This window comes from Stigmatopora argus, chromosome 23 (genome assembly GCF_051989625.1).
Source record: "Stigmatopora argus isolate UIUO_Sarg chromosome 23, RoL_Sarg_1.0, whole genome shotgun sequence".
Lineage (NCBI taxonomy): Eukaryota > Metazoa > Chordata > Actinopteri > Syngnathiformes > Syngnathidae > Stigmatopora > Stigmatopora argus.
The window spans coordinates 1411483-1426431 of NC_135409.1; the positions used below are offsets into that span (position 1 = coordinate 1411483).

Sequence of the window (14949 nt, forward strand, 5' to 3'; positions counted from 1 at the left end):
CCTCATTATGGTCGCGCGGGGTGCTGGAGCCTATTCCAACTGACTCTGGGCCTCATTCGGGGGACACCCTGAATAGGTGGCCAGCCGACCGCAGGGCACAAGGAGACGGACAAGCATGGACTCTCAACCCATACCTAAGGGCAATTTAGACTGTCCAATCAGCCTATCGTGCATGTCTTTGGAATTTGGGAGGAAACCGAAGTACCCGGAGGAAACCCACGCAGGCAGAACATGCAAACTCCACACAGATGGACATGACCTGGATTTGAACCCAGGACCCCAGAGCTGTAAGGCCGACGCGCTAACCACTCGTTCCACCGGGCCGCCCTGGAGGAAGTATCGACAATACGCATCAGGAAAACACGTAGTATTATACAAGTAACACTGAAGGAAATTGTGCGTGAAATGTTTGCAGAGTTCAGGTTGAAAAGTGGCTGTTTTGGTCACTTCTGTGTGGGTTATGGGTGTGTCAAAATACCTGGCGCCTGATTTTCAGAAAATGATAAACAATCAGGCGGCCCAGCGGGACAAGTGGTCAGTACGTCGGCCTCACAGCTCTGGGATCCTGGGTTCATGTCCAGGTCGGTCCACCTGTGTGGAGTTTGCATGTTCTCCCCATGCCTATGTGGGTTTTCTGCGGGTACTCCATATTCCTCCCACATTGCAAAACATGCATGGTAGACTGATTGGACACTCTACATTGCCCCTAGGTATGAGTGTGTGCGTGGGTTGTCTATCTCCTCGTGCCCTGCGATCGGCCGGCCACCGTTTCAGCTCCAGCACCCCCCACGATCCTAATGAGGAAAACAATAATAGACAGCCCCTATATAATTTGATTTTTTTTAAATGCCCCTTTTACTCTCCAACTCGCTTTCTCCCACAGCCTGGGGTTTGAATTAATGTGTTGCTATTTTTAGCTCTTCCGTGTTTCCAGGGGAAACCTAATGACGCAATGACGTCAATGCAGGTCACCAGCAAGAAGCAGCAGCAGCGGCAGACTGGAGGAATTGACTGTCCGGAGCTTTCTTTCTGTCTTTTCCATATTTCATCGCGGAGGAAAGCGACCCAGAAGAGGATGATTGAGAACTGCAGGCTGTCTGAGAACAGGGGCTGTGGTAGCGGTGCACTATGGAGGGGTGGTGGTGAGGGGCGTCTTGCATTTATTCTGATTGCTCAACGTCAACGGCTGCCGCTTCCCATCTCTTTCCTTAATTTTCCATGCAAGGGTGAGCATCTTTACACTCGCGTCCAAACTGCATGATGCTCGTTGTTGACTGAACTGTGCGACGGGCGCATTTTCGTCTGAACCTTCGTGCGTACACGTTCCGCGAACGCAACAAGTGCCAATTCATGTCGCGCGCGCACACGCGCTCCCTTATTCCCCGCGTTTGCGTCACGCGTGTTGCTTTTCGGGCGTTCACCATCGTCGACGTACAGCCCCGCGGCTCACGTCGTGACGTAAACGCGCAGAACTGGACCAACTCACTCGGAACCATTCGACGCCAGAAAATTGGAAAATTGATGTAAGAGATTAGCATGTGATAATTTAAAAAAAATACACACACGCACATGCACATCCAACCCAAGGCCCTCCCCCCACCTATGACGCACATAGTGAGGTAAGTGTGGTACGTGCTTTTGTGTGACGTCACGGCCACACGTAGACAAGCTCCACATATTTTAGTCATTTTGACAGTAGTTTTACAAGTTGGGGTTTCCAATATTTTGATCAGTGAGTCCAAAATATTAGAAGCCTCTCTTTGAGGTGGACCTAATGTAGTGACACATTAGGAGGGAAAATAGCTTCCAAAGTTGTTTCTTATAAATGGATAATATCGACAGCGATATATGTCCAAGGTGCTGGTAGCTATGGGGGCTCTTTTACTAACTACCACAACACATACACTGCGAATACTGAGCTGGTAGTGAATGAGTTCATCTGAGACATGATAAGTATTAACGTATAGCCCCTCATACCATTACATTGGGTTGAGTCAAACTTGCTTTTACGGGTGTTTAGGTGATGTTGTTGTAGACCATCCAGATTTTTGTCCTGCGTGGCTCTTTTTGCGGTCTGGGCTTGCTGTTCCTAAGCCAGTAACCAGGAAGCCCTTACCCCAAAAAGTATCTGTGCTGGACCCAAGCATCAGAACCCAAAATGAAAATAAATCTGCTGATTTTATCCTGTGACAGATAATAAATGGTTTACAAAAAACAAATGATTGTTCTATGACTAGGTGATGGGATGTAATGTGAAACCGTGCTGAGCAACTAAGGTCACCAGTACTACTTTGACCTTGTGTAAAAATGGAACACTTGCACTTGAGAGGATGAAAAACACACACACACGCACGCACGCACACGCACACACACACACACACACACACACACACAACACTTATATCTCATCTCATTTTCTGAACCAGTTTATACTCAATAGGCTTGCGGGGGGTGCTGGGGCCTATCCCAGCTGACTCCGGGCCAGAGGCGGGGGACACCCTGAATCGGTGGCCAGCCGATCGCAGGGCACAAGGAGACGGACACCCATGCACACTTACACCCATACCTGGGGGCAATTTTGAGTGTCCAATGCATTTCTTTGGAATGTGGGATGAAACCGGAGTACCTGGAGGAAACACACAGGAGAACATGCAAACTCCACACAGATGGACATGACCTGGATTTGAACCCAGGACCCCAGAGCTGTGAGGCCAACGCGCTAACCAATCGCCCCACCGGGCCGCTAAACTTATATCTTCATTTTGTAATTTTCAGCAGTTGTTTGCCGCCATCTCACCAGGAAACTAATGGTCATAAAGGCTTTGATACCTTTTATTTTTCTCCCAATTTTAATATTGCACTTTATTCACTACCTGGGTTTTTTCATACAAAATTTACTATCTTAAATGAAAACTGGGGAAAAGGCAAGGATAAAAACCCAGCGAGCCTGAGGAAGTAAGACCCTCTATTGGTCATTTTAAGAGCTGCAATTATCGTAACATTTACTGTCAAGAGATTCAGACTACTGCATTAATGTAATTATATTAGTTCAACTTTTATTTGATGGGGAAAATAAGGCAAGCACAGGTTGAAATATACGCATTGATTTGGAGGGAAGAAAATACAATAAAACCATAAGTGTCACTGAAATATTAAACAAATTTGAAATACACATACGAGTGGCTAGCACGTCGGCCTCACAATGGGGTCCTGGGTTCAAATCCAGTTCGGTCCACCTGTGTGGAATTTGCATGTCACGGGCCTGCGTGGGTTTTCTCTGGGTACTCCCGTTTCCTCCCACATTCCAAAGACATGCATGGTAGGCTGATTGGACACTCTAAATTGCCCCTAGGTATGAGTGAGAGAGTGAATGGTTGTCCGTCTCCTCGTGCCCTGCAATCGGCTGGCCACCGATTCAGGGTGTCCCATGCCTCTGGTCAGGTCAGTCAGGTGGGATGGGCAAAATGAAACATTCCCTGTCCCCCCCCCCCCCATGACCCCACCCCCTGACCATAAAGAGGATAAAGTGGTTCAGAAAATGAAATACACATTGATAATGAAATTAGATTTACAGAATTAAAATACCTTGGGTAAATTCCAGGGCAATTCAACTAATTTTAAACCATCTCTCAATTTAATAGTACCAACAAATCCATTAATGAACAAGCACTTCAATTTGTCATTCTAAATAGTGCATATACTTTGAGAAAATTAGGAAAGAAAATAGCTGGGTGGATGATTATAAAACGATGGCTGGGATGTTCAAGAAATAATTGTGTCTTGAGGTCTAGATGGGTTCAAAGGGAGCGAATCCAAGAATGCGTCCAGCGTCTTTCGGTACTCCTGTAGGTGGCATCGCAGGTGTGCGGCGTGTTTGGACACCTCCCACATCCTGTTGCTCAAAGCCACACCCCTGCACCGCCACCCAGAAACGATGGCGTCCAGGGCATCGGGGTCGCACAGGGCGTCATCCCGGCTGGAGAAAAAGAGCGTCGGGGCAGTGACAGGGAAGCTGGCGAACACCCGGACAGCGCGCTGGTACACATCCGCCGTGCTGCTCTTGAAGAGCCAGAAGCACAGCATGGCTGTGTTCTTAATGACGCATTAACGTCCTTCTCCCAGGCCTGGAGAGACAATAAGCACAGGTCACTCAAAATCAGGCGTACGCCGACCAAAGTAGATTTAATTGACAGCCGTTTGCTTTACCGGGATTAGAAATCCAAGACTGTGCAAGGTGTTTTGTCCCGTGCACCACAGTGGAGGGTCAACCGGCGAGTGACCCGATCCCCGACGGGACCCGGTTTACCTGTCGCCATGTGCTCCAAGGTACCGCCCACCAGGCTGTCGTAGACGTGCCCCACCACGGGACGGGTCCTTTCGGCACGCTCAGACGAATTGGCCAGGTGGACGAGCACTTGCATGAAGGTGTAGCCCCCGATGGGGGAAGCGTGTACCAGCAGGGGGCGTCTGGCAAACTCGAGGCCATCCAGGAACCTTCAACACCTGCATGACGCTGCTCTGTGTCAACAGCACATCCATCCCGCGCGCTAGCTAGGCGTCGTAGTACTTGGCCACCGCCCCCGGGTGGGCCCCGAGCCAGGGGAAGAAGACGAGGAGGGGGCGGGGCGGCGTGGGCGATGGCCGGAGAGGGTCAACAAGAGCGTCTGGGGATGAAGGCTGACGCACTTCGTAGAAGGTGATCCCCCTGCATGTGGGCCGGCTGGAGAACCTGTCGTCTTTTATGAGTGGGGGCGCCCAGCTTGTGAACAGACTTTAGGCAAAACAACAGTATTAAAACATGCATGGCCGGATCACAATGCAGCATTCTATGACGTCAACGTGACCTATTTCGAAGCGGTACACAGAAGGACCCAAATACGTACATTTAGGATCTTGTTTGAATATCAAATGAATGGATAAATAAAGAGTACCCTGTGGTGAGTGCCAGGTTGCCCATGGCGTGCCCGTTTCAAAGGTGCTCTATGCCGGTTTGTCGTTGAGTCCAGCCAATGGATGGATGTGCCACACGGGGATAGAAAGTGCGCTGAACTTCGCGCATGCGCGTGCAGAAGTAGAGCCACTGCGCAAGCATGAACTCCATTGAACAGACTCAGTTAGGGAATCTGCAGGATTGGAATTGGTGGGCGATTTTATCCTGCATGATGATGTATCCATTTATTTATAGGAGTGATAAGCCGTCGGAACAAGTTGTGACTTTCTGGCACGCGTGTCATGAACACACTACTGTGGAGACAAAACATGGGATTTTATCCAAATGGATTGTACAAAAAGATTTCAAAAGGGTGGCTAATGGTACAAAACCGAGACTTTAATATCAGCGGAACCATTTAAATGTACGTGTTTATCCAAAAATCACTTTATGCTAAAAGCTCTGCTATGACACGTTTTTCTTACAACCATTTGATGAGGTTACATAAGATCCCCACACAAGCAGACGAGAATCTCGCGGGTTTTTATTTTTTATTTTTAAAAAGAAAGTCCTCTGTTTGTTAACATACGTAAATCTGGAAAAGTACACAAATCACACGTTTAAAAAACATGTTTTAAACTGGCCACCCTAGTCCTCTCTCCGTCTTCTAAGATCAGTGGCGGTCTGTGCATTTCCTAGTGACGCCTTCAGCAAAAAATATTTTATGGCTATAAAACCTCTACTGCAGCTACAGCTGCGACACATAAAAAAACAATAAATCAATGCACAAAAATGAGGTAAAATCCACTTCAGCAGCATTTAATTATTAAATACAAATACTAGAGCTTTTCAGACATTACAACCGGGCCAGGGGGTGATTATCCCGGGAAAAGACAGCGATGAACGTCAATACGTCCATATACGTCCATACGCGAAACGGGAAAAATTACACTAAAATGGGGTAAAATCCACTTCCTAGCAGCATTTATTGATTAAATACAAATACTGGAGCTTCTCAGACATTGCAACCGGGCCAGGGGGGTGATTTCCCTGGGAAAAGACAGCGATGGACGTCAATGGCGAAACGGCAAAAATTGCAGAACTGATTGTGAAGGCCTTGAGGCAGATTTCTGACTCTGGCAACAAATAATGGCTGAAATGTGATTGGTTAAATGCTTCAATATGAAAACACACATCTGGAAGCAGTGCAACCAGGGAGGAAAGCAATGAAAGGAAGCTAACAGACAATTTGGAATTATTTAATAAGTATTCATGGCCAGAATATAATTAAAATTCAGTCTGTGATTCAGATATTTCTTATGCCAGCAGAGAAGGCCTTCAAAGCCCTGTCGGCACACCACTGTCTAAGATGCATTTGGGTGTCTCAATAAATAGGTTACAAAAAAACCAAGTCTTTCTTTTTCTTCTTACGGAAACGTGAAGTTCAGGAATAATGTCAGCTGGCTGCAATACCACGTCCCACCACATAGCAGTGCCAGAACAACAAGACAACAGGAAATGACAACTCGAGCGTCTCAGATTCATTTTTATCTTCCTTATTGTTTTTGGAAATTGTCGATTTCCGATCACCAAAAATTCAACAGCAAATACAAAAAAATCCCCCAAAAATATACACGTTTGTGACATTTTTAGGTCTAAACGATTTGTTTACATTTCAAGCCTGTATTTAAATTATGACGTAATCATAAACTAATATCAAGGCTATCTGGCTGGTTCCAAGTATGTGAACTGTCATTTCTAGTGAAGTAACACAAAAAGTGGGGCTCCATCCATACTTTCCATTGTTTTTCAGCCCCCCTTCAGAAGCTGGAAACCCACCCATTCATGCTGTACCAGCCAACCACTCCACCCTAGGCTTTTCCTTTTGCTCATTGTTTATGTGGACACCGAATTGTTCCAGTGAACCGGGCATCGGGGGGCGGTTACATTAAATAAATGCTTAGACATAGCTAATAAACCTTAATACATGCAAACTACAGGCAGAAAAACAAATTCATGTAAGAAATGGTTTTCCTTCTGTTAGAACAACGCAATCTGTTGTAACCATTACAACACTATAAATAGAAAAACCCTTAGTGGCAGTGTGAAAACACAATGACAACTTTCTCTGCTATTGTCGTGGCAAAGAGGAATGCATGCACAGAAAATTCATGCAACTCTTTCAAGAGACCGAGCCTGTGTATTGAGGACATCAGTCAGTCTTTAGACCAGGGGTCTCAAACTTGCGGCCCGCGGGCCAACTGCGGCCCGCGGGACAATAATTTGCGGCCCCCGTCTTAATATGAAATATCGATTTTTTTTTTTTTTTTTTTTTTTAATTTTTTTTTTTATCCCTTTCCCCATGATGGCGCCGTTTAAGTGGCAGCCAGTGGCAGTAGCTCTGTCCACTCATGTTTTTCTTGTTTTACAGCATGTTTTACATGAAAAATTAGAGGGAACATTGACATGCACCTGCTTGTGGCAGGTGTGATACTGGTGTGCCGATAGCGAGCAATGATGATGTCGTGACCGGATGATTCGCCTAAAGACGTTTCGCCGACGGACGTTTGACAGACGGACAGGTCGTACTAGTATTTGTTAGTTTAATGATTAAATACAAATACTAGTATTTGTATTTAATCATTAAACGCTGTTTTCAGCTGGATTTGACCGAATTTGAGAGCATTTTGAGCCGTTTGGCGAATGGACGTCTATAGACGTTTTTTTGCCTCCATCGCGATATCATCCAGTATTTGTATTTAATCATTAAATGCTGTTTTAGGATGGATTTGACCCGATTGCTGTCATTTTACGGCTCGGTTCTGCTACATCTGCCTGCCCAAGAGTGCTTATTCCCGGACTGCCATTGATGGTAGACGAACATTGATTTTTACTATAATTTGGAAAACACCGGCGGCGGGCCGGATTAAAAATCCTAACGGGCCGTATATGGCCCGCGGGCCGAGGTTGAAAAACTTGTACACACACGATCCGGCGGGGCGAGCGTTCGAATCCCGTTTCGGCGAAACCTCCGTTCGGCCGAATGAACGTTCGGTGGAACGTCCATTCGGCGACCTGCCCGTCTGTCAAACGTCCGTCGGCGAAACGTCTTTAAGCGAATCATCCGAGTACCGATGATGTCGCTCACACTGGTACTCAGTGCGCTCAGGGAGGTTGTCTTTCTGCTCAGACCAACAAAAAATTAGAGGGAACTTTGGTTCGGAGCTGAATGAACCAATCACGGTGAGGTATACGGCTCTGGAGGGCGGGACATCGGCCGGGCTGTCCAGTGCCTCGCTCACTCACTCATTCATTCCTCCAATCAGCTGGGCGGAGGAGAAACCGTGAGGCCGATCACTCCGCTCGGCGCGCACACTCCTCCGCTGCTCTCAGCATAGAACTGAATGAGGCGCTATGATCCGTGATCCAGCCTGTGTCAGTGTCTGTAGCCATCTCCGCGATTGAAACGGAGAGCGAAAGTGCACATGCGCCACAAACCCGCGCGACTGAATGTGAAAGATCAACCCGAGACTCATTCCAAGTGGAAAAACATATTACAGAGCCCCAGAGATGTCTCTTTCAAAGCCTGCCGTGAAGAGAAAGGTCGGTGATGAGCACAGACAGTTTCAAGAAAAGTGGGGAGTGCAATATTTCTTTGTTGAACACAGGGGCACCCCGACGTGTCTCATTTACACTGAAAAAGTTGCGGTGCACAAGGAATACAATTTGAAAGGTAATTGTACTATGAGACATGCTGAGGAGTACGAAAAATACCAGGGAGATGAGAGAGCCAACCAGGTTGCCAGTCTTAAAACACGTCTTCTGAGGCAACAGGATCTCTTCAAGAAGGCTACCAAAGACAGTAATGCAGCAGTCAAAGCTAGCTACGCCGTTTGTGAGTTGATTGATCCTGTGCTAAGTGATCCCAAATGGCTCATGGACTTGGCTTTTCTTGTTGATATCACACATGAGCTTAATGTACTGAACAAGAAGCTACAAGGCCAGGGGCAACTTGTCAGTGCTGCCTATGACAACGTGAGAGCATTCTGCACTAAACTTGTGTTATGGAAAGCCCAGCTCTCTCAGGCAAACCTTTGCCATTTCCCAGCATGCAAGGCTCTCGTGGATACAGGCACACCATTCAGTGGTGAGAAGTATGTTGAGGCCATTTCGAAGCTACAGGAGGAATTTGATCACAGATTTGCAGACTTCAAGACACACAAAGCCACATTTCACATTTTTGCGGACCCCTTCTCCTTTGATGTGCAAGATGCCCCTCCTGAGCTTCAAATGGAGCTCATTGACCTGCAGTGCAACTCTGCACTCAAAGCCAAGTTCAGGGAGGTGAGTGGAGAAGCAGACAAGCTTGGGCAATTTTTGAGAGAGTTGACCCCCAGCTTCCCTGAACTTTCCTGAAGGTTCAAGCGGACCATGTGCCTTTTTGGGAGCACATACTTGTGTGAGAAGCTCTTCTCCACCTTGAACTTCAATAAGTCCAAGTACAGGTCCAGACTTACTGATGAGCATCTTCAAGCTCTACTGAGGGTCTCCACTGCTTCCTCCCTCAAGCCAAATGTGACTATGTGAGAAGAAGCGCTGCCAGGTCTCTAGCAGCAAGGAGTAGGCAAAAGAAGCCGTGTTCAGAATATTTCATGTTCAATGTTCCATTCAAGTTCAGAAAGTTAAAGGTTAAAGAGCTGTTAATACAGACATTTGAAACGGAATAAAAATAATTCATTTTCTCTACTTAGCCAGCCAGTGTATATCTACTGTATGCTCATTAGTATTATTTGGTTTTATATTACTGATTGATTTATTTTTTATTCATCTTTAAGTTAATTTATTTAATTCATTATTTTTTGTTAAAAAATAAAGATATTTGATAACGTTGGAAAGTTTTATCAGTGCTTTTCTTGTGGAAATCCTGATGCGGCCCAGTCTCACCCAGACTCGGCCTCTAGCGGCCCCCAGGTAAATTGAGTTCGAGACCCCTGCTTTAGACCAAGGACAGAAACACCAATCAAGTGATAAGACAGGAATATGTGCCAAGGAGCACATGAAGTGTTCAGCAAGTACGAGTTGATCTAGGCTTATTAGGTGGGGAATACATGGTGTAGCAATGTTAAATTTGTGAAAAAATTGTAAGTGTGGGTGACAGATTGTCAGTATTTTTTTCCCTTTTTCCCAATATGGCAATAGCTCATGAGGACTGGTGATGAAAATATAGGCAACAAATGAAATAATGATTACTCTCTCAAACTACAATACTCATTATGCTGTAATTACAATTCATGAACAAGTCACGAAAAATTGTAAAGTGCAGAGCTGCCAACCTCCGTTGACTCCATTTCAGGAGTACCCTTGTCCCATTTCCGGAGTATTTCCAGTGTGAATACGATTCATGCAAAATCCATATAAAATGTATTTAAAAAGATAGGCGTAAGACAATTTAAATCAAACTTTTATTATCATGTTTTTACATTAATTTAAATATTGTGTATTTGCAAAATATTGAAAAAGTACAGCATAATGAAAACAAGTTTATCTTTGTGTTTGGGTCCTTCTATGTGCAGTCAGTAATTCCACCATGTGTCACGCTGAAGTCGCACTTGCATGTTCTGCAATGCGCAAATGTCCGTCCTTTTGGAGACGGCTTCAACATGGGATGTTTTGTTGAATATGAACCAATAAACTTCTGCGAGTGTCTGGGTTTCTTATTAGAAGTTTTATCCAAATTGCCATCCATTTTGCCCTTAACCCGAGCAGGCATACTGATAAGACTTACTAGTGCTGTGTATGCCTACTTTCTTTAGAACAACCACAGAAATGATATCGGGCGGCCGGGTGCGTGCGTTCGTGCGGGCGTGCACGAAGATTCCCTCGCTACTCGCAGATTGAATTTCTTCACCTTGTAGGTTTTTGTTGTTGTTGTCAACTCAACTTTTATTCGTTACAGCTGAAAGCAGAGTTGATGTATGAATCGTTGTTTTTACATGATGTGCCCTAAACGCACCGCGTGGCTGATTGGTAGAAGCAATTAGTCTACATGAAAGTAACACCTATAAGTGTTAGTACAGTGTGAGTAGAAACAGCTGTAGGCAAAGTCAATTCATTTTGGGAATTGAAATTTAAAAAATAATTTCAATAATTCTTAACAAATACTCACAATATTTGGCAGTTATTATTTATTTTATAAGTGGCAAACTTCCCACCAAATTTGATAAAGATGATTGATGGACAGTTAAAAAATTTTCCTGTTCACCCAATTAGCATGCAATTGATAAATTTTAACATTAGGTGAATAGGGATTTAATGACTATTATTTAACATTGAGTGAATAGGGGATTTTCTAAACCATTCAACCAATCTTATTGAAATTTGATGTTATTGCCACTTATGAAATAAACAATAACTGCCAATTATTGTGAGTACATATTGCTTTAGAAATGGGAGAAATATTGCCAAATTTCAATTATCATAATGGATTGACTTTGCCTATAGTCTACATTAAAGTATTATCCCTGTGTTTTGATGACTCAAAGACAAATCAGAGCAATATTAATATAATGCAGAGATAGTGTACTATTATTTGATAAAAGTTGTGTAAATATGAAAGGAGGGTAAGGGTTTACTATATAAATAAATAAGATATACTGTCACACCGGCTAAATAGCCATATGGGGCCATATAGGCTATTTGGCCGGTTATAAGATATAGTGTCAAACTGGCTAAATAGCCATATGGGGCCATATAGGCTATTTGGCCGGTTATCGGCTAAATAGCCCCTGGGACTATTTGACCGGTTACCGGCTACGGAGCCACTGCCAATTTCTTTACCTTCTCTAAGTGTGTAAACTCAAGCTTTGAGCATTTGCAAGTTGAATTTCTTCACCTTCTCTAAGTGTGTAAACTAAATCTTTTATTTGTTAAACAACCATTTTTCAAAAGAGATTTTTTAATAGCGCAACAATTGTCTTTTGGTTCTAAACAAGCAGGGGGGACCAGCAAAGCCGGGCCACCCTGCTTTTATATTTATAATCACAAGAGTGAAATCAGGGCGGCCCAGTGGGTTGAGTGGTTAGCACGTCAGCCTCACAGCTCTGGGTTCAAATCCAAGTCGATCCACCTGTGTGGACTTTACATGTTCTCCCTGGGCCTTCGTGGGTTTTCTCCGGGTACTCCCGTTTCCTCCCAAATTAAAAAAAACATGCATGGTAGGCTGATTGGGCACTCTAATTTGCCCCTAGTTTCGAGTCTGAGAGTGAATGGTTGTCCATCTCCACCGATTCAGGGTGTCCCCAGCCTCTGGCCTGAAGTGAGGCAGGATAGGCTCCAGCACCCACCACGACCCTAGTGTAGATAAAGGAGTTCAGAAAATGAATGAATGAGTTATATCAATCTCAGCCTAATTTGCAGTATAATAGAAAAGACAATGCGCATATTTCTAGGGTAAAAGTAAACGTGGCAAGAATAGCAAGGAGAGTCAAGGTCACAGATGTTATTAAGATCACATTGAGCAGATTGGTGGGTGGAGGCAGGTGGAGGGGAAAGAGCACCCATTCAGGAAATGGTGCCTCCCTGGCGTGGTTTCAAGTGATTATTCCTATATTTGAGACATTCCAGCAGATCACACAGTTTCTGAGGATGTGAGAGGTTGGACGGAACACTATAAATGGCTGCCCTCATAAATTCAAGGAAATAAACAACCCATGATCTGCCGTAAAGTGCAAGTGAAAGATGCGTCAATTGGGGTTTCTTCAAATCACGGTCCAAAAATCTTGGTTGAAAAATTACCAATATTGCTCCAATTCTTTTTCAAATTTATAAAAAGCTTTAGCTTTCTGGGAGCATGTTTCCCCTGAAAACAACCTTCTAGAAAATAATTTGCTCGCGGAGGTGTGACCGAGTGTCTTTGTGATGTACGGAGTGAGAGGGAAGGGAGGGCTGGGCTGAGGATGCAGAGAGCCAGAGAAGCGAGAGAGGGAGGGAGGCTACAAGTCCACATATTTGGTTCTATCCCAAAACACGACGGGCAAGTCTTTCGTGCAGAACACGCAAAGAAACGCATTGCGGACGTGTTTGGGAATTTGCTCTCATTCCACACATCTGCAGGTAAGCCACTTGGCATATGTTTCACTTCAAAACAAGAGGGGTGGTCATTGCATGGCAATGTCTTCCAATCAGTGGCAATGCTCAATAACGGGCATGTCAGCAAGACTCGGAAAGGTGCTCAAATCCCACGATTACCATCGGGGACGTTGGGGCGTTTCAAGAGTGTCTTGAAGGTCCGTTTTAGTCTTCCGATTCTCTAGAGTCGGTACAGTGATTGACAGCATTGGGAGAGATCAACAGTTTAATTTTTTAAATTCATTTTAAGGGGTGGAACAGACAAGTAAAACCTAGTATAAGGTGTACGCGTCTGTTGGAGGCGACAGATTAGCACAATCGGGGGAATTAATAGTCTATCCAATCTCTTTTAAGGTTCAGAAGTGCCACACCACAATGTGACAAAGCGTGGGCTGCCGGCTATTTCGGGATAGGACTGCCAGTCACGGTCAATAACATGCCAGAACTATTGACCGGCATGCACGTAACTTGTCAGTTTGAGCATCAGCAACGGCTCGCTCATTTTGTCGAGCAGTGAAGCGCCTATTTGCAGTTAATCAATCGGTGACTCAATATCTACAGCATCTATCAACGCAAGTTTTGGCAGAGAAGGCCAAAATGGTCTGTGGTGAAAAAATATTATCTTTGTGAAACGAAAAGCGGTGGTTACAAGCAATGTTGCCTCTTATTTTTCATATGTCTGGGCATACCGACAACCTCCCTGAGCACACTGAGGACCAGTGTGAGCAACATCATAATTGCTTGCTATGGGCACACGCCAGTATCACACCTGCCATAAGAAGGTATATGTACACATAACTGTCAATGTATACGTTTTTCCAGTATTTTAGACGTTTTGTTAATCATTTCAAATTGTGTACGCCGCTTAACTTTTGGACAGGATTTTTTAAGTAAGTTTTTTTGTAAAACCGATCTTGTTTTATCCATCTATTCCGGATCGTCACTGATAGCAGACGAAAATGTCATCGTCAACCGCTAATATCGTCATGCTTTAAGCATGATATGCGCACGTGCATTCTTCTTTTACACGTCTGCCTTTTGACCGTCAGCAAGCAATATACCCAGACAGTCAAGCTGTCAGTGTCATACAGCGACATCTACAGAATCTTGAATTCAATGCATATTGATTAGGCACCCCGTCCACTTTGGAGAGAATGTTAGACTTTTAAGTGCGCCGCATGTGAGTAAATATGTGCCACGTTGCATTTGTGTTTTTTCATCGCTTAATAAGGGGAATTACAATCATTAATAAGGGTAGCAATTGGCTGATGTTGATAGGAATGTGTCTACCACCCATAAATGATCTAATTATAATACAATTTCACGATTATTATCTATGGGCGGCCCGGTGGCACGAGTGGTTAGCACGTAGTCCTTACAGCTCTGGGGTCCTAGGTTCAAATCCAGGGTCGGTCCACCTCTGTGGAGTTTGCATGTTCTCCCCGGGCCTGCATGGGTTTCCTCCCACATTCCAAAAACATGCATGGTAGGCGGTTTGGACACTCTAAAATAAATTGCCCCTAGGTATGGGTGTGTGTGCGCATGGTTGTCCATCACCTTGTGCCCTGTCATCGGCTGGCCACTGATTCAGGGCCCCCGTGACCCTAATGAGGATAACGCATTTCAGAAAATGAGATGAGATTAATATCTATGAATAAATCATCTTAATAAATGTCGCTCGAATATGCACAAATCTGACTTAAATTTTACCTTATTTTTCATGTCTGTCCTTCTCATTCAAATGGCGTTTCTGCTGAGTGTTTCATTTGATATAGTCACGCTTCTATTTAAATATGCAATATTTTTTCTAGCGGAAAACTCGCTTGCAACTTTAGCTTCGCTGCATGTTTTGCAGAGGAGACCTTTCTCACCCAATTTCACCGCTTGTTCTT

General features: G+C 44.6%; 1 protein-coding gene across 7 annotated transcripts in view; it reads left to right on the forward strand.

Moving 5' to 3' along the window:
- Positions 1–977: 977 nt before the first annotated feature.
- Positions 978–14949, forward strand: part of LOC144068938 (proline-rich transmembrane protein 4-like) — a 40726-nt gene continuing 26754 nt past the window's right edge. For 2 of the 7 annotated variants that reach the window (XM_077593905.1, XM_077593906.1), the window contains exon 1: positions 978–1226. Coding sequence is in view for 3 of the 7 variants with exons in the window: in XM_077593899.1 (XP_077450025.1) it covers positions 13804–13839 (36 nt within the window). In the remaining 4 variants the exon portion in view is untranslated. Of the gene's footprint in view, positions 1227–12884; positions 13840–14949 lie in introns of those variants that run through there. The other 5 variants (XM_077593899.1, XM_077593902.1, XM_077593904.1 and 2 more) reach the window with 3 other exon arrangements.